We start from the raw sequence: 26,402 nt of genomic DNA, 5'->3' as shown, positions 1-26,402 counted from the left end.
GATTTGAAAACTTATAAAATGATTTTCCTGTGTGTTTTGTCCAATTATTCTCACAAAATCTTGCCTCACACTTCCTTCGCCATTTGTATTTAGAAAAGTTGTTTACATCGAAGCAGCAGTGAACAGAGCTTACTTTGACAGAAGTGTTCGCCTCACTGGTAAATGACAGTACTTTCGTGTGGGACACTTTTGTAACGCCAGTGTCACGTCGGTTTGTCGGTGGTTGATGTGAATGTGGAGCGAACAATTTTGTCTTACTTTTAATCCTTGTTCTAGCATGTTCTTTTTACAGTGCAGATTTTCTATTGAAAATGCTGTGCCATGAGACTGTGAAGCTGTAGCGGTTTATTATGAAGATTATTATACTGTCTATATACCACAGAAATCGATGCATAGCTCGATTTTGGTCCACCATTTTCAAAGCTTGTTTTTGACAGATGGATGAAAAAATTATAAAAAAAACATTTTCTCACAACCAACCTTTTAAGGGTCAGTTGTGCATTTTCTGCACAAAATCTAGTGTAATTTCCTTTTCATAAAGTAGTTTTTTTTTTCAGTAATTCATCACTTAAAAACGACCACAACCAGGAAACTAGCCTCCTTGCTTTGGTCTCCTTGAGCTGCACATAATTTCGTATAAATTTTGGACACTAATATTATTAGAATCGATAATTGCACTATAATGTTATCTTTTCTTGATTTTCTTGATCTTCTGCGATGAAAATACTGTTTTCATCGAACTGTCAAAACTTTCCACTCAATGAACTTTTGGTCTGCTGTTTTGCAGGATAAAAAGGAACGAATAAGTATAATTTTTATTTGGCCATTTAATTTTATCCACCAACATAGTCGCACACCAGCGCAAGCTTTTCGGCGGCCATCATAAACCCTCAAACAACAACGACTTTCAAAAACGCTTGCCAGCGAGAAAAATCGCACTGACCAGCTTTTGCTCTGCGGGATTGCGCGACACCTGTCAAAAAAAGTAGCCCAGTTTTGCAGAAAACGCGGCAATCATGAACAAATGACAGTTTTGGTTCTGTCAAGGTGCATTTCCTTTCTGCGCATTTTTGGTGATCACGATCGAGGTTAGTGAGCTTGTGGTAATTTTAAGTTTCTGCTAATAGTAATAAGGTTTTTGGCATTTCGTCTTTTTTGAACAACTCTTCAGAACGAGCATCCCTTAAAAGTATTCATTCGTCGGTGTCTATAAAAATGAGCTCTCACGGAAGACAGCGAGTAAGTATGAGAAGAATGTGTTGTATTGTTTCTCCATACCGAGCCGGACAAATCGGGCTTCATTCACTTCCCTCTCACCGCTACATTACCAATAATTTACCTAATCGTTAATATACAGTAGCAATCGTTAACACGTTCAGGGCGGTGGCAGGCCCTGGGGCTCAATTTTACTACAGGTATTCCCCAATATAGGCTATTAGTGCGGACCGGAGGAAATAGCGTACAGGCGGTCCCCGAGATACACGGTACCTCTTATACGCGGATTCGGAGATACACGGTTTTCTAAATTTGACAGTTCTTTGAGAAAATTGTACTGTTTTGACACATCAATTGTAAATTGCCAAATAATTTCCGTTTCGATCCAATGTTAAAAACTTTTTAAAAATGTTTAAAACTGTTATATTCAGTCAGGATCATATCAAATAATTCATAAAATGACTAAAACCGGCCCCTACTTGCAAAATTACACGAAAATTTGTGATATTTTAGCTGGAAATCACGAGATTCGACTTACGCGGAAATTCGAGATACGCGGTATTTTGCGGCCGTTTTCGGTCCCCATTAACCGTGTATCTCGGGGACCGCCTGTATCTCGAATATTAGCGTATGTAAAATTTCGAGGTTATAAGTGAAATTATACCTTGAATATTTTTCTTGAAGTGGTAGTTTTTGCCATTAAATTAGTTTTTTTTTTATCTGATTTTAACTGAAGATTACCATTGTATACCTTTTGAAATGGTTTATAAAATTCGTTCAAAAGAGATTTTATTTTGCATTAGACTTTCGATGTTTCAAATTTGTACAATTTGCTAAAAGAACCGTCAAATTTAAAACATAGTGTATAACGAAATCGCGTGTATCGTGTATGGCGTATATCGGAGAATAGCTGTACATGCATGTTTGGTTCAAAACTAACTGCTCGCGTTCTAGATGCCGGCGGAACCGAAAGTTGATGAACATCAGCGCCGGGTTAAACGTGTTAATATACCTTTAACTAGTTAAGGCCTGGTAAAATCTACCGTATGTCCTCAAATTTCGAATTATTCTATATTATGTGCAATCACTTTTGCTTTATTCAAACACTTATACAACGTTCATAATAAATAATGAAACATAAATGACACAAACAATACACTTTAAAATAACAAGTGCGGTGCGCTCGGCATCGTGCGCTGGGCACACACTAAGCCTTGCGCTGCTTAGTGTGTGCGACAGTGTGCGTGACACACTGTCGTCCTCTTGGACGTTGACCGGTGGCAGCGCAACTGCCTCGGCAAGTCCAGGGGTCGGCACGGCTGCCCACAACATTTTCAAACTCTACACGTTCAGTGGCAACAACCATAACTCAATCACCTATTTGTTCTTATGCGTAAAGGCCGGGGGACACTGTCCGTTCTCGCTAGTGTAATTTCGATTTTCACTAGCGCATCTGGCGGTGGCTGCTGGAGCTTTTTTTAGTCATCAAGGGAATAGTCATGCCGGATCTCAATATTAAGTAGTTTTTCCATCGTTTTTTTTTGTCATGAAAATGGATGTAATGCGTGCAGGACACGTGCATCTACCATTAAAAAAACTTTTCTCGTCCGAATTAAGTACAAACCATGGAAAAATAACATATTTCTGAAGCGGCTCCAAATTGTTTGGAAAAATGCTTCGGTCAGCCGCCGCCAGATGCACTAGTGAAAATCAAAATTACACTAGCGAGTACGGACAGTGTCCTCCGGCCTTTACACCACAAATGTGTCAACCTTGTGAATTCCCGGACAGCTCTTACTGTACATTGCAGAACCGTTAAATATCGATGAGGCTACTTTTGAGCCACACTGATGTAAAAAATTAGGCTAATATCTTAAATAACCATAAAAACCAAGTCACGCAATTTTTTTTTTAACTGGTGTTCAAACATAAGGTTATTTGATACGCACAGAAGTACCAATGAATTTATTTACTAAAACTTTTAAGTAATAACAATGATAATCATGATTGGCGAGTTTTGTGCCCATTTTTATAAAACAGAAGGCTGAGTAGCTGCTTATTTTCAATCGAACTGATTCATTCCATGCCTTTGTTGACACAAATGTATTTTTTTTATTATTCTATTTTAGTAATCGGCGTAATTTTTGGGAAAGCATAGCTAAGTAGCGGAATTTGGGGCAAGTGTGCCATACGGGGCAAGAGTGCCACCAAGCATTTTTCCTTAAAAACTTTAGTTTAATGATCAATTGTGTATACAGTTGGTTCCTTTCGAATGACTAGGTATACTGAGCCGAATTTCATATAGACCAATCGATATTCCCCATTGTTTTGAACTGATTTATATTGAGTTTCAAAATTGAGCAGAATATTATAATTTTTGAATCCAATCAGATAAGCTCTCAAAAATCATGCGAACAATCAACCGAGAAAATATTTACACCACCGTATAGCTGAGAAAACGTGAATTTTTTTGTGGGGTTAATTGAAAAAAACTTTCTTTTTGTCACTGAAAAATTCAATTTCAAAAAAGTTACAACTTTTGGGGCAAGTGTGCCATCTCTGTTTGGGGCAAGTGTGCCACCATCTTTCATAGGCGCGAGCTGTCAAAAATGTAAACATTGTTGTAGCGTGCTGCGGAATGGTGCGCTATTGTGAGCGGATTCCACGCCAGAAAAACAGAACAGTAACAAACCATATTGTGGTACAGTTGGTGGTCAAAAAGGGTTCATTGGTGACTAAATACATGTAGGAATACATACACTAGTGGTACAAACGTAATTATTTCCTATTATCTAAGAATGACGGTTATTTTAACCAGGTGGCCGTCTTGCCCCATACGAGTGGCACTCTTGCCCCATAGCCCAAAAAACAACGTCTTTTTGGACCCTTTTTAAAACGCTTCAAAAACTGTTTTATTTGCACTTTTTTCAAGCGAAACTCATTTATAAGTGAGGAAATAGATGTAAAATGGTTATGAGATTTAAATCGGCTTTTGAAAAACACGTTTTAGTGAGTTATAACTTGAAATGCTTAAGATGGCACACTTGCCCCAAGTTCCGGTAGTAACCTCAACAACGTGTTCATTGAATAACGTTTTGATGCGCAGTGTATTTTTAATACATATATACACATATACAACATGTTTAGATTCAATCCCAATTGAGTACTTAAAAAAATACAATTTTGAAATGCTGACTTCTGATTCAATCCATTTTCTGTTTTTTGTGTCCATAAATGTAAGATTGAACTACACAAATATGATATGGCACGTGGTTCGAATTCCAATTTTTATCTTTTTGTCGACTTATGATTCATTCGTTATTTTATAAGTAATAAATTACATGGAATAAGTAATAGATTACACTTTAATTTCATGAAAGTCATTACCAAAAACGCCATTAGGGTAAATGTACCAATAGTGGTGCAATTTGTGGTGGTACAGATGTATTTCAATAGATTTAAAGTGTCAGAAACGACAATTTCTGAATATTTCAACACATAACAGTTGGAATATGTTTTACCTTCGCAATCACAACCATTTTTACCATAAAACACATCGAATTTACGAAAAAAATACATATTTTTGTGATTGCTTCGTTGTACCTATAATGGTGGTATGGTTCCTATAGTCGTCGTATTGTGTTCCTATAGTGGTGGTAAACAAAGATACCTTAAAACAGTGTATAATATCAATATAAGTTAGTTTTGAAGCTGTTTTCGTATGAATAGCATGGATTACTGCCATAATAATGATAATTTTCGTAATTTGATCGTAAAAAATGAATGAATTTGGTTGATGAAAATATTGACTGAAGTACTGAATAACACCTGTCGTCAACCTATACTCAGAAGAGTTTGCTTGATTTGAAGTCGATTTATCACTCAGCCAGATAAGCGAATTTTGGCCTTTGTTTCATAAATTACTTACAGAAAACTAATTTTTGTTGCTTATTTTAATGAAAACAGTACGACATGTCAAAAATGTCGTCGAAAAAAATCTAAAATTAGCTGTTTTTATTGATTTTAGAACTAGGACCACTATAGGAACATGCCTGTTTGGTGTACCTATAATGGCACTATCGTAAAAAACATTTAAAAATACGTAAATATGGTCAAAAGCCAATGAATTTGAATAAAACAATATCATTTGATAACAATTATGTTAAAAAAACTAATAATTGCGTTGTTATGTGGTCATTTAGAACGTTAACAAGAATATGAGTATCGTTATGAAATCCTAAGGATTTTGGAAAAATGTTGATACCTTTCACAAAATAATGGATTTTTCAGTCACTAAGAAATGGAATGGCCCCATTTCATTTTTAAATCCTTTGTAAAAGGCTAGAGAACATTTCACACTATCATAAATAACTTATCTACTGTTAATTTATCGTATGAGACGCATTTTAGAGCAATACCACCACTATTGGTACTAGCACCACTATAGGTACGTTTACCCTATAATTTTATTGTATTGTCCTGAAACTGGGTTTGAAGTATTAAATGAAATTTGTATTTGTGTATGAGACAATTGTTATTGTTGCGCCAAGCTGTAGCCAAGGTGTAGCTCTAATATTCCAATCTATAATTGTTGTTGTAGTAGGTTTGGAGATAGCTATGGTCGCCATATAGTATGTTCGGTTTTTGATACGGTTGCCATGTAATCTGATGGGCGTACAACGGTACAACTGATCAACGCGTACCATCGCGGTAGGTCAGTGTTTCGCTGACAAGTATCGAGGTTGAATAACACTTTGTTCGAAGCGGACTTTTCGACACTTGATCGTCCAGGCGATCATAGAAACCTTTAGGAGGTTTCCCTTACTGGAAACGTTGGAGTTTAGAGGCCTTACCTTGGGTAGGGGGACATAACTAAACTCTTTAAATGAGAAGTCGATAGATGTTGGATGGGCATAGTCCTATCCTGACAGTCCGAACGAATCTGACTTGCCACGGTCGGAATTGGTTTTATTTATACTCAATGGGTTTCATACATTTTGGTTTTGGAATGTGTTTTTGTCCTAATTAAAGGTTATTGATATGAGGTGCAATTCATACATTGTATTGGAGTGAGGTGTCTATCAATTTGTGCCTATGTTGCGCTTTTAGTGTTTTTACAAAGGTTCTGGAAAGTTTCAACTGTTCTAGCCAAGGACCGGGTGCGTTGGTCGATCTTTGCCTACGCAGCGCTTTTAGCGTTAAGTTGCTATGCGTTCTCTGTTTGTCCACTTTGCTGCAGTAACGCTTGAATTGCTTATGTTGCGTGTTTCGGTTGTTTTCGATAAATGTGTCTCAATTGTTTTTTCTATGAACGGTATGGTCTGGGTGTATTGCTATGGTGTGGATTGATTTGCTGATGTGTTATAATGAATGTGTTGCAATGGAGTGATTTGGCTTTCCGAAGTGTGTTACGATGTGTCTATAGCTGATAGTGTGTATTATAATAAGTTCTGTATAGCAGGTATGCTACATTGTGATATCGCCACCCTTCTATCGAATACAGTACACTTCGTCTTTCTGCTGATATGGAATATGCCCTGTATATATTTCCTATCGTCGCCCGTGCGGTAGCCCACAGTGTAATGATGCCCTTTGCCGCTCGGCTCTCTCTCTCTCTGACCCGACCTGCTACACTCACACATCACCCGAAGACCATTGCCTGTCTTCGGTGAGTGCCCTTAGCCGTTAGGCAGGTTGGGCCATAACATCCCCCCCTTTAAAGTATGAACGCATCGAACCTTCGCAGAAGTTTTCTATTCCTAGACGAACGGCGAGGTAAGCGTATCCTACGATGATTGCTTTCCGAAGGTGCAACTTGTGCCGGGGAGAATGGCTGGGGTGAAGGAACCGTGCGCAATTCCTCCGTTGTACCGCTTAGCGGCAAAGGCTCGTTCGGTACCGGTAAACTCCATTCACCCAACAGAATGTCGATGGGTAGATGTGTGGGCGTCTCACTATCCTATACCAACTGATGAGGTTCTTTAACTGTTCGTTTCCTGATCTGATCTATATGTCTCCGCATTATTCGACCGTTTCGGCAGGTTAGCTCATACATCACCGTTCCCAGCCTTCGTAGCACCTCAGTGGAGATCCATATCCATGTATTTCGGTAGTACTCCTTGGTTGCAACAACATCTCTTGGCTGGAGCCCTGCAGTGGTGATTTCTGTTTCCTCTTCGACAGGAGGCCGACGTAATAGCTCCAAGTGAGTCCTTACAGGATACTTAATGATGATTTCCGCCGGTGTTGTATTCCCCTCAAGCGCTGGATTTGGTGTGGTGCGCCTGCAAGAATCTGTCCAACGCTTCATCCATAGATGTGCCTCCCGTTTGTATTTTCTTTAGAGCCCGCTTCAATGTGTCGACGAAACGCTCCGCCTGTCCGTTGGATTGCGGGTGGAATGGCGTCGTAGTTACATGTCGGATCCCATGGCACTCGCAAAAGTTTTTGAATTCCTGACTCGTAAATTGTGGCCCGTTGTCACTGACAATACTCAGGGGCATGCCAAAGCGTGCGAATAATCTACGTAATATCGCTACCGTGGCCCGTGAAGTTGTTGTGGAGGTTTTCACAATCTCTGGTCACTTTGAGAAGGCATCCACAACCACAAGAAAGTAGTCGCCTAAAGTTGGCCCCGCATAGTCCAGGTGTAACCTTTGCCATAGACCAGAAGGTTTCGGCCACGGTGTCGGTTTTGCTTGAGGCGTTGTCTTTGCTGCTGCAGCACATGCCATTTCGTCGTCTAATCTTGGCCAGTACACTTAGCTTCGTGCGAGAGATTTCATACGTTCAACGCCTGGGTGGCCTCGATGGAGCTGTTCTAGACAATGCGCACGCAGATCTTCCGGTATCACTAATCTTTCGCCAACGAGGATGCACCCTTCGACGGTCGATAGCGCTTCTCTCCTGACGTGAAAACGTTCAAAACCAAATAAGCAGAGTTCAAAATCTTTCGGCAGATTTGCCAATAGTTCGGCAGGTTTCGTTATTAAGAGCAGTGCTGCAAAATGTCATGAGTATCACGAGATTTTCACCAAAGAAAACAATGAACATATCCGTGGTAGCTTGATGCTCATTGCTGATAGTCAATAAGGCCCGTGTCTGTGCTTCATCGCATGCGATTTTATCGCTCGTGCTGTCAAACGTTTTTTCGTATAATTTTCGATTATTTGGATGATTTTAATAATATAACGATTGTGAAAAATTAGTTTGAGATTGTTCCTACAAAACACCTTTAGTTTGACAGATAAAATCGGATGCGGCGAAATCGCACGTCCGACGTTATCTGTCAAATCCCATATAAAATTTTGGCAGGCCTTCCGATAAAATCGCATCTGATGGAGCACAGACACGGGCCTAAAAGTGCGTCATGACATGCTAAACACGACATGTGAATTCTTGAGTCCAACGCGATACTCTGACTGACAAGCTTAGCTTAATGCCGGCGCAAGTATAATCATGATTTTTTCTGGCTGTGAACAGTGCTGCCAAATAGCAACGTTTCAGTCATCAACACTCATGACTGAAATGAAGCTCAAATCAGATCACGTACACAACTGAGATGATCAGTGACGATACTCAAACAGTTGGAGAATCTATCACATGCTTGATGACATTTTGATTAGCACCCAACTCTTGGTCACTCACTTGGTCACGACATTTTTGTCGGCGATAATCATGACATTCTTGGAATATACTTGGCGCGTGGGCTCTAACCGTTCAAATAGACATAGAGCGACAACGTCGCGCGCGACGAAAAATAGCTCAAAATTTCACTCGGTGTAGATCAAAGTAGCTCATTTGACTCAGTCAACCAACTTGTTTTTTATTTGAAAACACACAAAAATAGGTTAAAATGTGTTAAAATCTATTTTTTTGCGTTTGGCATTAATATGACTTGTAAACAAAGTAGATAATTCGATTATTTCGGATGAAGCAAAAATCTCGCGCGAGACGAGTAGCTCTGTTTGCAAAATTGAGGTACTTTTAGTCGCGCCCGACGTTGTCGCTGTATGTCTATTTGGACGGTAACAACCAAATGAGCATGCTGTACCAGCTGAGCTAATATAAAGCATACATTTATTATCTAGCATTTTTTGAACTTTTTAGATGCGTCGACCATTTTCGGTCAAAGCCTTCCTGTACCACTAATAGGCTTGGCTATCAGTAACTTATTAAACGCCCATAGCAGGATAATCATCCCAGCGTATGGGTGCACGATCCATTCGAGGCTTTTACCCATGCCGATGTTATTGAGTGCTACGAGTTGACGATTGTATCACGAGATTGACTAATTATTTCAATTTCACTTACTATTTAAAACAAATAGTTTTCCACACAAATCGTTTACAAGATCATGGCACTCAAACGGTTGTCGAATGGAACAGAATGCTTCGAATCAAATGGCCATATATTGGAATCATGCCGAGTGCCAAGATCAAGTGGTTATCGTGGCATAAAAAATAAATACATTTAATTTTTCGTTGTTCATACTCGCATATTATAATACATCTTTTCCAACCCGTTCTGCCATATGAGTACAGATTTAAATTTTATAATAGTTATTTGTCTAGTTAAGACAAGCTAAATTATAACAAAAAGTATAATAGATGTTACAAATTGGACCAGAATACCAAATGTAACTCCATTTTTGGTTTCGCTTATCACCGATTTTTATAAACGATACGCGACGAAGTGCGATGCATATTCCTTTGAGCATGGGAGAGTGCACAAGCAACACATACTGTGTACGAGAAAGAGTGAACAGTTATCTTGCATGCAGCAAGCAACAGCCGGACAAAGCCGGTTTTTTCAAAGAACGGAACGCACGAACGATAGCACCTTGCTAACAATATTGAAGCGGCAAAGACCGGAACGGAACGGAGCGAACGGAAAGAACGAATTGAACGGAACGGAATGAACGGAAAGAATGGAATGAACGGAAAGAACGAAATGAACGGAAGGGAACGGAATGAACAGAATGAACGGAATGGAACGGAATGAACAGAAAGAACGGAATGAACGGAACGGAACGATTTTGTATAAAGGATCGGAACGGAACGGCCTGCATAAAGAACGGAACTTTTTTACTAGGTTCGGACCGGAACGGCCAAAACTAGTCTAGCGCTATTTTCGTACTTCATTTTTGTTCATGAACACTTGTTTAACCTACTTAAACCAGTTAGTTGTTGGTGAAAATTATATTCTTATAATGATTAATCGATTGAATCACATTGAGTTGTGAGTAAAACCAGTGAATTTTATAACTTTTATATGAATGTGAATTGAAAAATGGGTTTGACAACCCTCATGGTAGGCTATAAAAACAGAGAATTCGGGAAGCGATAGTCAGTCGATGTACAACCTTAAAAGAATACGCGTCAAAAAAGAGAACTTTACATGAATTTGACATTTAGTGGACTATTATCCGTGGATATCGATTAACCGGCAATCGTCCGGTCCCGAGGTCTTTGAGGTGAACTGATTTTTCAGGCTGTAGAAAGACCGTTTAGCAGCTAGCAAAATTGATGCCTTAGAGACAACAATTGATGCGCGCATCAAATAGCAGATATGCTACAGTTTAGTCACACATATTAATCATAGCATTTTGTTTTTAGACCATCAGTATGACCAACGATATCAGCATTATATTTATCCGCGCTGTAAAAAAAAAACCAGTGATCTGGTGCAAAAATTCACCAGATCATAAAAATAAGCAGGCGCAGATAAATGCTTGGATGGAGCTAGAAGTTGAGTTTGAGATGCCATGGGAACAACTACACAAAAAATGGATCTCGTTGAACAGTTCTTTTCGACATTATAAGAAAATTGAAAGCAAACAAGGTATGATCTATAAAATAATTCACTTTTCTGTTTCTTGCATAGTAATTCAATGTTTGATATATTCAATTTCAGTTGGAAAAAAACAGACTACGCCAAAATGGTATGCTTACAACGAATTACAATTTTTAAACACGGCAACAGACACGGTAAGCTACGTTTAAGTTAGTAAAGCAAATACCCAAATTTCCTTACAGGATTTTCCAAGTCATTTTCGAATTTAAATGTTGTAATTCACCGCGTGCAAAATGTTATTGCACATCGCTATGATATTTCATCACCGACAAACCGACGTGACACTGGCGTTACAAAAGTGTCCCACACCAAGGTGTATGGATATTAGGAGGTGAAGTGCTTCAGAGCAAATTGACATTTCACGACTTGACATAACAATACTGGGGGCTCCGGTATTAAAATCGGGGAGGGCTGGAGGGGGGTATAGAAAATTGTATGCGATTTGACATAACAATACTCAATGATGGCGCCCGGAAAACGCGCTAACAATTCACCTCCTTAATAAACACACCTTGTCCCACACGAAAGTACTGTCATTTACCAGTGAGGCGATCACTTCTGTCAAAGTAAGCTCTGTTCACTGCTGCTTCGATGTAAACAACTTTTCTAAATACAAATTGCGAAGGAAGTGTGAGGCACGATTTTGTAAGAATTATTGGACAAAACACCCTGGAAAATCATTTTATAAGTTTCCAAATCAATGCAAAAGGTGTGAGAAGTACATAAAACAATACGCATTGGAATTTGCGAAGAAAAACAAAAAAGGGGATTTAACAGTTTCTTCTCTGTATCAGTGTAGTAAGCGAATCATTACAGAGATGGCGCTAGTGTTTAACGTATTTTCATTTGAAATAAGGAGACAACTTTTGAAGCTCATTTTGTTCGAAGTGTCACGTCGGTTTGTCGGTGATTTCATTTCCTTTATCATTATTTTCAATTATGTCAGCATGATTTTCAACTCTTCAGCCATCTTTTTTTCACCGCGGTTTTGAAACCGCATGTAAGCAAGATTTGTACAATAATTTCAAAATTAATATCACAGGCGGTCCCCAAGATATACGGTACGTGTTATACGCGGATTCGAAGATGCGCAGTTTAGTAACTTTGACAGTTCTTTGAGCAAATGGTACTGATTTGTCACATCAATCGTCAAAGAGCGTTTTTTCATGCACCGAGCGAGCTACTGGCTGGTATTATTGAATCCGTTCGTAGCGGGAACGTACGGCGCTCACATGAAATTCTAGGGATGGCAACGCATTTCTTGAGCCCGCTCCTACAACACCACGGTGAATAACTGTAGCAACCATCTAGTTCGTTAGGAAAATGAGTGTCAGGACGTACGCCGCCGCTACGAACGGATTCAATAATACCAGCCACTGAGACAATCAGCCGTACCGGCGAACTCGTTCGTCGAGAAAAATTCGTCGCTCATGAGGGGACAGGGTTGTACCGCTAGGTTGGCCAGTACAAAATCTACACGGTTTTCTAATTTTTTATCTAGAGGGCTATGAAATGAGTGAAAATGAGCGTCGCGGCGAACGTTCTCAGGAACGAACGAATTCGCCGGTACGGCTGAATGGCTGGTATTCAGCCGTACCGGCGAACTCGTTAGACGAGAAACATTCGTCGCTCATGAGTGGACAGGGTTGTACCACTAGGTTGGCCAGAACAAAATCTATACGGTTTTCAAATTTTTTATCTAGAGGCCTATGAAATGGGTGAAAATGAGCGTCGCGGCGAACGTTCCCAGGAACGAACGAGTTCGCCGGTACGGCTGATTATTGAATCCGTTCGTTCGAAACCGTTCGGCGGCGTACGTCCCGACACTCATTTTCCTAACGTACTAGATGGTTGCTACAGTTATTCACAGCGGCGTTGTAGGACCGGGCTCAAGAAGTGTGTTGCCATCCCTAGAATTTCATGTGAGCGCCGTACGTTCCCGCTACGAACGGATTCAATAATACCAGCCAATCAGCCGTACCGGCGAACTCGTTCGACGAGAAACATTAGTCGCTCATGAGTGGACAGGGTTGTACCACTAGGTTGGCCATTACAAAATCTATACGGTTTTCTAAGTTTTGATCTAGAGGGCTATGAAATGAGTGAAAATGAGCGTCGCGGCGAACGTTCCCAGGAACGAACGAGTTCGCCGGTACGGCTGAATAACTGACAGCATGCATTCTCCTCGGAAAATCTCTTCGGAAAATCTGATCGGCATGCAAAGAACGATGGAGCTGAGAACAATTTGAATTTACAGTTTATGGTGGACGATCAATTATAGTTACATGGGAGTGCCGTTTATCTGGGTACCTTTTGTCCGGATGTACGTTTATCCGTGCTGTCAATAGAAATGACCGTTCAATTCAAAGGTTTTTGAAAAAGCAATTATCAGAGCAAATTTCAAGAACAAAAAATACTATAATTCTTGGCAAATTTCAAATTTCCTCCTAGGAAAAATACGAAGTTTATAATTTTTTTTTCAAAAAATAAGATAATTATCCAAATATCCAAAAATATCCTAACATATTACGATAGTTTATCAAACATAAGTTTTTTTTTAAATCAACATCTATAAATTTAGTTATTTAAAAATTAATTAATTGTAATTTAATCATTTGATTATGTCATTCTAGTCCTCCTCCTCCGACATGCCAGGAGAGTCGCCACCACCATCCGGTCCGTCTTTTTCACCCACTGACGAAACTCTGAATCGTGACGAGGAGGAATTTTTGAAGTGGTTCGTAGAAGAATTTAAAAAGTTTCCACCAAATTGCCGCCAGCATATAATGGAAAAAACTCTAAAACGTGCTGCGAATCCCTATAAAATTGAGAAATACTATGACGAATAAAAAAAAATTGTAGACGTCGGTTCGTAGAAGAATTTAAAAAGTTTCCACCAAATTGCCGCCAGTATATAATTGAAAAAACTCTAAAATGGGCTGCGAATCCCTATAAAATTGAGAACTGTGACTAATAAAAAAAATTGTAGACGTACCTAAATCCTCACTTAACACTGTTGTATTTTGTGTTTAATAATTCGGTTCAAGTTTTATTCACGTTAAGTTTGTTTTCAAGATAGAGCGGGAGTGCGTAAAAAGCGAAGCTTAACCCCAAGGTTATTAGAGTCTATACAGGTTATGACAAAAGCCTGTTTTGGCCGATTTCCAATAAAAAAATGAATGAAAAAATTTTGACAGACAAATTGGAATGGTTGGTTTACAATTGGACTGGTTTGTTTACAATTCGACTGATTGCAACTGGATTGCAATCGTGCAATAGTACGATGTTTTAGGTTGAATTGTTGAATTATTGTAAATCTAATTTTAATTATGTACTTTCTACTGCTGGACTTTTTTAAAGTGGAGAAGGGATTCCGCTATGAATATTCGTGTGTTATCGTAATAAGACCCAACATGTACGAGTTGAACGATAGTTGTGTCGGAAAACGATCTCAGGGCATTAATTTAAGTTTGATGCAAAATCATGTGTGTATAAGCAATAAGGAAGAGCCGATAAAGAAGCGGATGAAGTAGCCAGACAGTGAGCATATGCTGGACGGAAAATGTATGCAGCGGCTGGAAATTAAAAAAATAATATCGAACGACAGGTTTCTAACCATAGAATAACATCAAAACAGCATGTGGTAATTTGATTCATATTTTAGTGAAATGAAAAAGAAATAATTTTGTTTTTTAATTTCTCATAGAGTTTCATCACACGAGTTTCCTTTCCGTCCAAGTGATGTGCGTTTCGGAGCGCACCAACGGCTTCGGAGCCAGCTCCGCTTCGACGACTCCGGAGCCGGTTCCGCTCCAACGGCTCCGCACCAATGGCTCCGCAGCCGTCTCCGTACTAACAGCTCTGCACTCACGGCTCCGTTTCAACGGCTGCGGAGCCAGCTTCAGGCCCACTGTTCCGGAGCCGGCGACGAATCAACGTTGGTCTCGTCTTTCTTAACTATATTCAAAACTCATCGATTTTTTTTATAATTTATTTTAAACATGACCTACTCCGCTATTTACGGTTTTCCTCGATTGAAACTTTATTGAAAAAGTTTGTTTGGTCCCTTGTGTTAAAACCGGCTCCGGAACCGTTGGTGCAGAGCCGGCTCTGGAGCCGTTGGTGCGGAGCCGGCTTTGGAGCCGTGGGTGCGAAGCCGCCTCTGGAGCCGTGGGTGCGGAGCCGGCTCCGGAGCCGTCTCCGAAATTGTCTGGAGCCGGTCGGAGACTTCGGAGCAAATTACCGTTCCTTCTTAAAAGCAACTGCTATTCGTGATGGTTGAGGAATATAACAGAACATAAATAACCAGCAACAACGACTCCAGGATCCAACAGGTCTGACATGCAGACTGGATGCAAGTCACCACGTCATATTTCATCTCAGCCCATTACAGTATAACCTGTTACAACGAGCATAACGTATAACGAGCAGATTCAAATGCTCTACAAATACCCTTCTTCACGAGGAAAATCTCGCATTACGATCCGAGGTGTTCCGTATGATAATATTTTTCATTTTTGATAGAGGCAGATAAACCCTATCCACATTATTTCACTTTCCATACAAATTATATGATAAAGAGCAGGAGAAAGAGATGAATATGAGAGTTACCGAGTAGAGCACTTGTGAAGGAAGAGTAGTGGTTGAGCCGGGGAGTAAATGTTGAACGGTCCTGTTGTAACAATTATAATTAGGAAATAAACTATAAGTATATTTGTGTCGTCGTCGTTCGTGTTCGAGACGATCGTCTATGCTGCCACTGTTGCCGTTCCAGTTCAAAGAAAACAAATGTTCATTTCGTTCTGGCTGCAGCCTTATTCATGTGGGTGTCCATGTCATGTCGCCTCGGGTGTAGCTTAAGCAGTGTTTTAGTAAGGACAAGGCCATGCCACACAAGCTTCTACTTTACATATCATCATCTCAGCACCGCAATTCCGAGGGATACGCATCATCACCGCTACCGCAAGTTCGTCAGCGCCGTCGCGGTCCTAGCTCGGGTCAAGTGCAATAGCGGAACGAAAGTGATGCCGGTAGCATTTTTTGCAAAACATCATCACAGGTTCCCTGACCAACATCGTCAAAAGGGTGTCATCACATCGATACTCTTTCACTGAATTATTATCCGTGTCCGTTCCACTCCGAATAAAGGACGAGCTGTTATGCGCGAAGCGACATGGGATCTGACCACTTCCCACACAAGGGGCCGCATCTGGGACAGCACAATTACCCAGTTTGGACACTGCTGCTGCTGGGCAGCATGAACCCTCGTCCACTGAAGCTGAGACTGCAATACCAAACCTGTAGAACAATTGAAACTGATGAGACAATCCGACGATATCCATGTAAGCATGCACCATGTAAGGGCATGTAAGCAAAACTGACCCAGCATTAACCAATCCAACATAGAAGTCATATTCTATAAATGATATAACGAGTATGCGTGAAGAAAAATTGTAGCACTAATTTCGTGTTCTGTAAACTTATTTATGTTGCTCACGCCAAGCAACAGCTGGCCGGCATCTATTTGGACAGACAAATTGTAAACAAGGTATCCATAATGGTGACCGTCTCAAACGCTCTGTCGTAACCTGTATAGAGTCTAATAACCTTGCTTAACCCGAAGGCGCGCCCGAAATTGACAGACGTCAAAAACGCGGTTGGCCAGGTGGCGCAATAATTCCCAACAGCAGGTTGGACCATACATAACAAACACTTTTCACCAAGGTGGATTTAAAAATATCAGGTGGTGGAATCTAGAGCATTTTGACAATTCGTCATTTGACGTAAGGTCCCCAGGATTCAAACTTTGTTTACATTTATTAAATTTGTTCATATATTTTATCTGCCCCATTTTTTCGATTAAATATTAGTTAAAATTATTATTTTGGACTTTTCGAGTTCTTATTTAACATTAAAACATGTATTAAAGTGTGTTATTTAGTGTTATTCCGTGAATTTATTCTATAATTCATTGTGTTTTCGACATTTTTGAAGATAAAAACAAAGAAATCTTTTTTTTTTCAATTTTCATATTAATTCCTCATTAACTACGAGTCGCATGGACAATTTACGTGAGATTAGAACTCTTACTCACATTATTTTAAATTTCATGCATAAACAAATCATCAAATCTTTTGTTGATATATCTCATTTTTTTCGACAAAATCAATAGACACACAAAAATGCACATAATAACTAAGAAATCTGTTCTATTTGCTAAGCTTTGTGCGCGGAAACCAATGGTTAACGGTTTTAAAATGACGTAAAGTCCCTCAACTATGGCGACCCCCCAAAGGCCCTAATCCACCACCTGATATTTTTAATCCACCTTGCTTTTCACACAGAAAACACTTTTGGCTTCTTCGGTTTTCAAGCGGCAAATTGAACCAGTTTATTTCTAGCATTTGACATAACAACTGTCATCAGATTGCATCACCTCGCTTCGCTCTCAACTATCAGAGGTCGACATTTGGGCACCTAATTTATAAATTTCTACAAAATATCTGTTTTAATTCAAGGCAAACCTTTACAGGGTTTCGAATCATATAATGGGCTACTTGATCCACAATACCATTTTTTGTGTTCTATTGTATTATATTATATTTATTCCTATTACGACTATTACATTGATACGCGGGAGGATGGTGAGCTGTTGCTCCGAACGCGTCGCAGACCCGAATGCGCCATAATCTCTTCTAATCTCTCTCTCTCTCGATCTCTCCCTACGTTCCCTCTCGTTGCCGATCGGTACCGAGACGGTGGGCACTCGTGCTCGTCAGCCGACGAGAGATCGCTCTCGCGGAGAGCGCACCTGAGTGCCCCACTTGTAATGCATCCAACACCATTTGCATGACAATACCAAAGACAAATGTTTAATCACCCCAAACCAGTGTTGCGAACGGTGACGTTCATCGACATAAAATTGTAAACATTCATTCGATTTGAAGCTTCCCATTCCCATCTCTCTCTGTCATTTGACATTCCCGTCAAAAAATGTCATTTGACATGAAGACATTTTCAAGATACATTCATTTGACATTCGCCAACCTGTATGAATCGTGAACTGTGTCGTATTGCAAACGGCCGTATTCATGTCAAACTACAACAGAGCGAGCGGTGCAAAGACTTTCATTTCACTAGTTTTTGCTATTTCACTAGAATAGCATATTCAGCGACGATACACTTCAAAAACCTCCGATCGTATCGATTTGTGTTATTCAAAAAATGTCAAATGACATTCAGACTACATTGTTTACATTTCATGTCATTGCATCAGCCCTGACGGTAGCGACACGAATGAATTTCGTTTAATGACAGTCGTGTCGTGGAAGCATTGAATGTCATCAGCCAAAAATTATTTTGACCGGCTGTTTACGGTGACTGTCATGAAAAATGTCAACAGTTAACAACACTGCCCCGAACATTTAAAGCCTCCACAGCTGGATGAAAAACTCCATATCTGTTTTGCACACTTCTCCTAAGCGTTTCACATATTCCCCTATATGCTTGCAAACCTCCATAGCAACGTTGCAAACATCCTCTAACAATTTCAAACATTCCACCGAGTGGATCAAGTAGTCCATTATATGATTCGAAACTCTGTATTAGAACGGTATTACGCATATAATTTTTTCCCCACGTTGTGATTTTATAACACTTCGTTTCGCGATCCAGCAGAGAGAGAGATGCAAGAACAATCGCGGAACTTTTGCGACAATCGCGGAACTTTTTGCGACAATCGCAGAACTTTTTGCGACAATCGCAAAAGTTTTTGCGACAATCACAAAAGTTTTTGCGACAATCGCAGAACTTTGTGCGACAATCGCAAAAGTTTTTGCGACAATCGCAAAAGTTTTTGCGACAATCGCAGAACTTTTTGCGACAATCTCAAAAGTTTTTGCGACAATCGCGGAACTTTTTGCGACAATCGCAGAATTTTTTGCGACCATCGCAGAATTTTTTGCGACCATCGCAGAACTTTTTGCGACATTCGCAAAATTTTTTTGTGACAATCGCAAAAGTTTTTGCGACATTCGCAGAAGTTTTTGCGACAATCGCAAATGTTTTTGCGACAATCGTTTTTGCGACAATCGCAAAAGTTTTTGCGACAATCGCAAAAGTCGCAGAAGTTTTTGCGACAATCGCAAAAGTCGCAAAAGTTTTTACGACAATCGAAAAAGTCGCAGAAGTTTTGGCGACAATCGCAAAAGTCGCAAAAGTTTTTGCGACAATCGCAAAAGTCGCAGAAGTTTTTGCGACAATCGCAAAAGTCGCAGAAGTTTTTGCGACAATCGCAAAAGTCGCAAAAGTTTTTGCGACAATCGCAAAAGTCGCAAAAGTTTTTGCGACAATCGCAAAAGTTTTTGCGACAATCGCAAAAGTCGCAAAAGTTTTTGCGACAATCGCAAAAGTCGCAAAAGTTTTTGCGATAATCGCAAAAGTAGCAGAAGTTTTTGCGACAATCGCAAAAGTCGCAGAAGCTTTTGCGACAATCGCAAGTTTTTGCGACAATCGCAAAAGTCGCAGAAGCTTTTGCGACAATCGCAAAAGTCGCAGAAGTTTTTGCAACAATCGCAAAAGTCTAAGAAGTTTTTGCGACAATCGCAAAAGTCGCAAAAGTTTTTGCGACAATCGCAAAAGTCGTAGAAGTTTTTGCGACAATCGCAAAAGTCGCAGAAGTTTTTGCGACAATCGCAAAAGTCGCAGAAGTTTTTGCGACAATCGCAAAAGTCGCAAAAGTTTTTGCGACAATCGCAAAAGTCGCAAAAGTTTTTGCGACAATCGCAGAAGTTTTTGCGACAATCGCAAAAGTCGCAAAAGTTTTTGCGACAATCGCAGAAGTTTTTGCGACAATCGCAGAACTTTTTGCGACAATTTCAAAAGTTTTTGCGACAATCGCGGAACTTTTTGCGACAATCGCAGAATTTTTTGCGACCATCGCAGAACTTTTTGCGACATTCGCAAAATTTTTTTGTGACAATCGCAAAAGTTTTTGCGACAATCGCAGAAGTTTTTGCGAAATTCACAAAAGTTTTTGCGACAATCTCAAAAGTTTTTGCGACAATCGCAAAAGTTTTTGCGACAATCGCAAAAGTTTTTGCGACAATCGCAGAAGTTTTTGCGACAATCGCAAATGTTTTTGCGACAATCGTTTTTGCGACAATCGCAAAAGTTTTTGCGACAATCGCAAAAGTCGCAGAAGTTTTTGCGACAATCGCAAAAGTCGCAAAAGTTTTTGCGACAATCGCAAAAGTTTTTGCGACAATCGCAAAAGTCGCAGAAGTTTTTGCGACAATCGCAAAAGTCGCAGAAGCTTTTGCGACAATCGCAAAAGTCGCAGAAGTTTTTGCAACAATCGCAAAAGTCTAAGAAGTTTTTGCGACAATCGCAAAAGTCGCAAAAGTTTTTGCGACAATCGCAAAAGTCGCAGAAGTTTTTGCGACAATCGCAAAAGTCGCAGAAGTTTTTGCGACAATCGCAAACGTCGCAAAAGTTTTTGCGACAATCGCAAAAGTCGCAAAAGTTTTTGCGACAATCGCAGAAGTTTTTGCGACAATCGCAGAAGTTTTTGCGACAATCGCAGAACTTTTTGCGACAATTTCAAAAGTTTTTGCGACAATCGCGGAACTTTTTGCGACAATCGCAGAATTTTTTGCGACCATCGCAGAACTTTTTGCGACATTCGCAAAATTTTTTTGTGACAATCGCAAAAGTTTTTACGACAATCGCAGAAGTTTTTGCGAAATTCACAAAAGTTTTTGCGACAATCTCAAAAGTTTTTGCGACAATCGCAAAAGTTTTTGCGACAATCGCAAAAGTTTTTGCGACAATCGCAGAAGTTTTTGCAACAATCGCAAATGTTTTTGCGACAATGGTTTTTGCGACAATCGCAAAAGTCGCAGAAGTTTTTGCGACAATCGCAAAAGTCGCAAAAGTTTTTGCGACAATCGCAAAAGTCGCAAAAGTTTTTGCGACAATCGCAAAAGTCGCAAAAGTTTTTGCGACAATCGCAGAAGTTTTTGCGACAATCGCAGAAGTTTTTGCGACAATCGCAGAACTTTTTGCGACAATTTCAAAAGTTTTTGCGACAATCGCGGAACTTTTTGCGACAATCGCAGAATTTTTTGCGACCATCGCAGAACTTTTTGCGACATTCGCAAAATTTTTTTGTGACAATCGCAAAAGTTTTTGCGACAATCGCAAAAGTCGCAAAAGTTTTTGCGACAATCGCAAAAGTCGCAAAAGTTTTTGCGACAATCGCAAAAGTCGCAAAAGTTTTTGCGATAATCGCAAAAGTAGCAGAAGTTTTTGCGACAATCGCAAAAGTCGCAAAAGTTTTTGCGACAATCGCAAAAGTCGCAGAAGTTTTTGCAACAATCGCAAAAGTCGCAGAAGTTTTTGCGACAATCGCAAAAGTCGCAAAAGTTTTTGCGACAATCGCAAAAGTCGCAGAAGTTTTTGCAACAATCGCAAAAGTCTCAGAAGTTTTTGCGACAATCGCAAAAGTCGCAGAAGTTTTTGCGACAATCGCAAAAGTTTTTGCGACAATCGAAAAAGTCGCAGAAGTTTTTGCGACAATCGCAAAAGTCGCAGAAGCTTTTGCGACAATCGCAAAAGTCGCAGAAGTTTTTGCAACAATCGCAAAAGTCTAAGAAGTTTTTGCGACAATCGCAAAAGTCGCAAAAGTTTTTGCGACAATCGCAAAAGTCGCAGAAGTTTTTGCGACAATCGCAAAAGTCGCAGAAGTTTTTGCGACAATCGCAAAAGTCGCAAAAGTTTTTGCGACAATCGCAAAAGTTTTTGCGACAATCGAAAAAGTCGCAGAAGTTTTTGCGACAATCGCAAAAGTCGCAGAAGCTTTTGCGACAATCGCAAAAGTCGCAGAAGTTTTTGCAACAATCGCAAAAGTCTAAGAAGTTTTTGCGACAATCGCAAAAGTCGCAAAAGTTTTTGCGACAATCGCAAAAGTCGCAGAAGTTTTTGCGACAATCGCAAAAGTCGCAGAAGTTTTTGCGACAATCGCAAAAGTCGCAAAAGTTTTTGCGACAATCGCAAAAGTCGCAAAAGTTTTTGCGACAATCGCAAAAGTCGCAAAAGTTTTTGCGACAATCGCAGAAGTTTTTGCGACAATCGCAGAAGTTTTTGCGACAATCGCAGAACTTTTTGCGACAATTTCAAAAGTTTTTGCGACAATCGCGGAACTTTTGGCGACAATCGCAGAATTTTTTGCGACCATCGCAGAACTTTTTGCGACATTCGCAAAATTTTTTTGTGACAATCGCAAAAGTTTTTGCGACAATCGCAAAAGTCGCAAAAGTTTTTGCGACAATCGCAAAAGTCGCAAAAGTTTTTGCGACAATCGCAAAAGTCGCAAAAGTTTTTGCGATAATCGCAAAAGTAGCAGAAGTTTTTGCGACAATCGCAAAAGTCGCAAAAGTTTTTGCGACAATCGCAAAAGTCGCAAAAGTCGCAAAAGTTTTTGCGACAATCGCAAAAGTCGTAAAAGTTTTTGCGACAATCGCAAAAGTCGCAAAAGTCGCAAAAGTTTTTGCGACAATCGCAAAAGTCGCAAAAGTTTTTGCGACAATCGCAAAAGTCGCAAAAGTCGCAGAAGTTTTTGCGACAATCGCAAAAGTCGCAAAAGTTTTTGCGACAATCGCAAAAGTCGCAAAAAATTTTGCGACAATCGAAAAAGTCGCAAAAGTTTTTGCGACAATCGCAAAAGTCGCAAAAGTTTTTGCGACAATCTTAAAAGTTTTTGCGACAATCGCAAAAGTCGCAAAAGTTTTTGCGACAATCGCAAAAGTCGCAGAAGTTTTTGCGACAATCGCAAAAGTCGCAAAAGTTTTTGCGACAATCGCAAAAGTTGCAAAAGTCGCAAAAGTTTTTGCGACAATCGCAAAAGTCGCAAAAGTTTTTGCGACAATCGCAAAAGTCGCAAAAGTCGCAAAAGTTTTTGCGACAATCGCAAAAGTCGCAAAAGTTTTTGCGACAATCGCAAAAGTCGCAAAAGTTTTTGCGACAATCGCAAAAGTCGCAAAAGTCGCAAAAGTCGCAAAAGTTTTTGCGACAATCGCAAAAGTCGCAAAAGTCGCAAAAGTCGCAAAAGTTTTTGCGACAATCGCAAAAGTCGCAAAAGTTTTTGCGACAATCGCAAAAGTCGCAAAAGTCGCAAAAGTTTTTGCGACAATCGCAAAAGTCGCAAAAGTTTTTGCGACAATCGCAAAAGTCGCAAAAGTTTTTGCGACAATCGCAAAAGTCGCAAAAGTTTTTGCGACAATCTTAAAAGTTATTGCGACAATCGCAAAAGTCGCAAAAGTTTTTGCGACAATCGCAAAAGTCGCAAAAGTTTTTGCGACAATTGCAAAAGTCGCAGAAGTTTTTGCGACAATCGCAAAAGTCGCAAAAGTTTTTGCGACAATCGCAAAAGTCGCAAAAGTTTTTGCGACAATCGCAAAAGTCGCAGAAGTTTTTGCGACAATCGCAAAAGTTTTTGCGAAAATCGCAAAAGTCGCAAAAGTTTTTGCGACAATCGCAAAAGTCGCAAAAGTCGCAAAAGTTTTTGCGACAATCGCAAAAGTCGCAAAAGTTTTTGCGACAATCGCAAAAGTCGCAAAAGTCGCAAAAGTTTTTGCGACAGTCGCAAAAGTCGCAAAAGTTTTTGCGACAATCGCAAAAGTCGCAAAAGTCGCAAAAGTCGCAAAAGTCGCAAAAGTCGCAAAAGTCGCAAAAGTCGCAAAAGTCGCAAAAGTCGCAAAAGTCGCAAAAGTCGCAAAAGTTTTTGCGACAATCGCAAAAGTCGCAAAAGTCGCAAAAGTCGCAAAAGTTTTTGCGACAATCGCAAAAGTCGCAAAAGTTTTTGCGACAATCGCAAAAGTCGCAAAAGTCGCTTAAAAGTTTTTGCGACAATCGCAAAAGTCGCAAAAGTTTTTGCGACAATCGCAAAAGTCGCAAAAGTTTTTGCGACAATCGCAAAAGTCGCAGAAGTTTTTGCGACAATCGCAAAAGTCGCAAAAGTTTTTGCGACAATCGCAAAAGTCGCAAAAGTCGCAGAAGTTTTTGCGACAATCGCAAAAGTCGCAAAAGTTTTTGCGACAATCGCAAAAGTCGCAAAAGTCGCAAAACTTTTTGCGACAATCGCAAAAGTCGCAGAAGTTTTTGCGACAATCGCAAAAGTCGCAAAAGTTTTTGCGACAATCGCAAAAGTCGCAAAAGTCGCAAAAGTTTTTGCGACAATCGCAAAAGTCGCAAAAGTTTTTGCGACAATCGCAAAAGTCGCAAAAGTTTTTGCGACAATCTTAAAAGTTGTTGCGACAATCGCAAAAGTCGCAAAAGTTTTTGCGACAATCGCAAAAGTCGCAAAAATTTTTGCGACAATCGCAAAAGTCGCAGAAGTCGCAAAAGTTTTTGCGACAATCGTAAAAGTCGCAAAAGTTTTTGCGACAATCGCAAAAGTCGCAAAAGTCGCAGAAGTTTTTGCGACAATCGCAAAAGTCGCAAAAGTTTTTGCGACAATCGCAAAAGTCGCAAAAGTTTTTGCGACAATCGCAAAAGTCGCAGAAGTTTTTGCGACAATCGCAAAAGTTTTTGCGACAATCGCAAAAGTCGCAAAAGTTTTTGCGACAATCGCAAAAGTCGCAAAAGTCGCAAAAGTTTTTGCGACAATCGCAAAAGTCGCAAAAGTTTTTGCGACAATCGCAAAAGTCGCAAAAGTCGCAAAAGTTTTTGCGACAGTCGCAAAAGTCGCAAAAGTTTTTGCGACAATCGCAAAAGTCGCAAAAGTCGCAAAAGTCGCAAAAGTCGCAAAAGTCGCAAAAGTCGCAAAAGTCGCAAAAGTCGCAAAAGTCGCAAAAGTCGCAAAAGTCGCAAAAGTCGCAAAAGTTTTTGCGACAATCGCAAAAGTCGCAAAAGTCGCAAAAGTCGCAAAAGTTTTTGCGACAATCGCAAAAGTCGCAAAAGTTTTTGCGACAATCGCAAAAGTCGCAAAAGTCGCAAAAGTTTTTGCGACAATCGCAAAAGTCGCAAAAGTCGCAAAAGTCGCAAAAGTCGCAAAAGTCGCAAAAGTCGCAAAAGTCGCAAAAGTCGCAAAAGTCGCAAAAGTCGCAAAAGTCGCAAAAGTCGCAAAAGTCGCAAAAGTCGCAAAAGTCGCAAAAGTTTTTGCGACAATCTTAAAAGTTGTTGCGACAATCGCAAAAGTCGCAAAAGTTTTTGCGACAATCGCAAAAGTCGCAAAAGTTTTTGCGACAATCGCAAAAGTCGCAGAAGTCGCAAAAGTTTTTGCGACAATCGTAAAAGTCGCAAAAGTTTTTGCGACAATCGCAAAAGTCGCAAAAGTCGCAGAAGTTTTTGCGACAATCGCAAAAGTCGCAAAAGTTTTTGCGACAATCGCAAAAGTCGCAAAAGTTTTTGCGACAATCGCAAAAGTCGCAGAAGTTTTTGCGACAATCGCAAAAGTCGCAAAAGTTTTTGCGACAATCGCAAAAGTCGCAAAAGTCGCAGAAGTTTTTGCGACAATCGCAAAAGTCGCAAAAGTTTTTGCGACAATCGCAAAAGTCGCAAAAGTCGCAAAAGTTTTTGCGACAATCGCAAAAGTCGCAGAAGTTTTTGCGACAATCGCAAAAGTCGCAAAAGTTTTTGCGACAATCGCAAAAGTCGCAAAAGTCGCAAAAGTTTTTGCGACAATCGCAAAAGTCGCAAAAGTTTTTGCGACAATCGCAAAAGTCGCAAAAGTTTTTGCGACAATCTTAAAAGTTGTTGCGACAATCGCAAAAGTCGCAAAAGTTTTTGCGACAATCGCAAAAGTCGCAAAAGTTTTTGCGACAATCGCAAAAGTCGCAGAAGTCGCAAAAGTTTTTGCGACAATCGCAAAAGTTGCAAAAGTCGCAAAAGTTTTTGCGACAATCGCAAAAGTCGCAAAAGTTTTTGCGACAATCTTAAAAGTTTTTGCGACAATCGCAAAAGTCGCAAAAGTTTTTGCGACAATCGCAAAAGTCGCAAAAGTTTTTGCGACAATCGCAAAAGTCGCAGAAGTTTTTGCGACAATCGCAAAAGTCGCAAAAGTTTTTGCGACAATCGCAAAAGTTGCAAAAGTCGCAAAAGTTTTTGCGACAATCGCAAAAATCGCAAAAGTTTTTGCGACAATCGCAAAAGTCGCAAAAGTCACAAAAGTTTTTGCGACAATCGCAAAAGTCGCAAAAGTCGCAAAAGTCGCAAAAGTCGCAAAAGTCGCAAAAGTCGCAACAGTCGCAAAAGTCGCAAAAGTTTATGCGACAATCGCAAAAGTCGCAAAAGTTTTTGCGACAATCTTAAAAGTTTTTGCGACAATCGCAAAA

The 26,402-nt window shown here is 40.0% G+C and overlaps 1 protein-coding gene across 4 annotated transcripts in view; it reads left to right on the top strand.

The window, feature by feature from the left end:
• The first annotated feature begins 1,003 nt into the window (after window positions 1-1,003).
• Window positions 1,004-26,402, top strand: part of LOC4577185 (uncharacterized) — a 142,645-nt gene continuing 117,246 nt past the window's right edge. Inside the window, exons 1-5 of one of the 4 annotated variants that reach the window (XM_061642009.1) lie at window positions 1,010-1,088; window positions 1,172-1,239; window positions 10,833-11,058; window positions 11,131-11,204; window positions 13,704-13,807. In XM_061642009.1, coding sequence (XP_061497993.1) covers window positions 1,025-1,088; window positions 1,172-1,239; window positions 10,833-11,058; window positions 11,131-11,204; window positions 13,704-13,807 — 536 coding nt within the window. In that variant the 5' untranslated portion in view covers window positions 1,010-1,024. Of the gene's footprint in view, window positions 1,089-1,171; window positions 1,240-10,832; window positions 11,059-11,130; window positions 11,205-13,703; window positions 14,071-26,402 lie in introns of those variants that run through there. The other 3 variants (XM_061642010.1, XM_061642008.1, XM_061642013.1) reach the window with 3 other exon arrangements.

The sequence above is a fragment of the Anopheles gambiae genome, chromosome 2 (genome assembly GCF_943734735.2).
Source record: "Anopheles gambiae chromosome 2, idAnoGambNW_F1_1, whole genome shotgun sequence".
Lineage (NCBI taxonomy): Eukaryota > Metazoa > Arthropoda > Insecta > Diptera > Culicidae > Anopheles > Anopheles gambiae.
The sequence above is the reverse complement of the archived record's forward strand: the minus strand, read 5'-3'. Positions and strand labels throughout refer to the sequence as shown.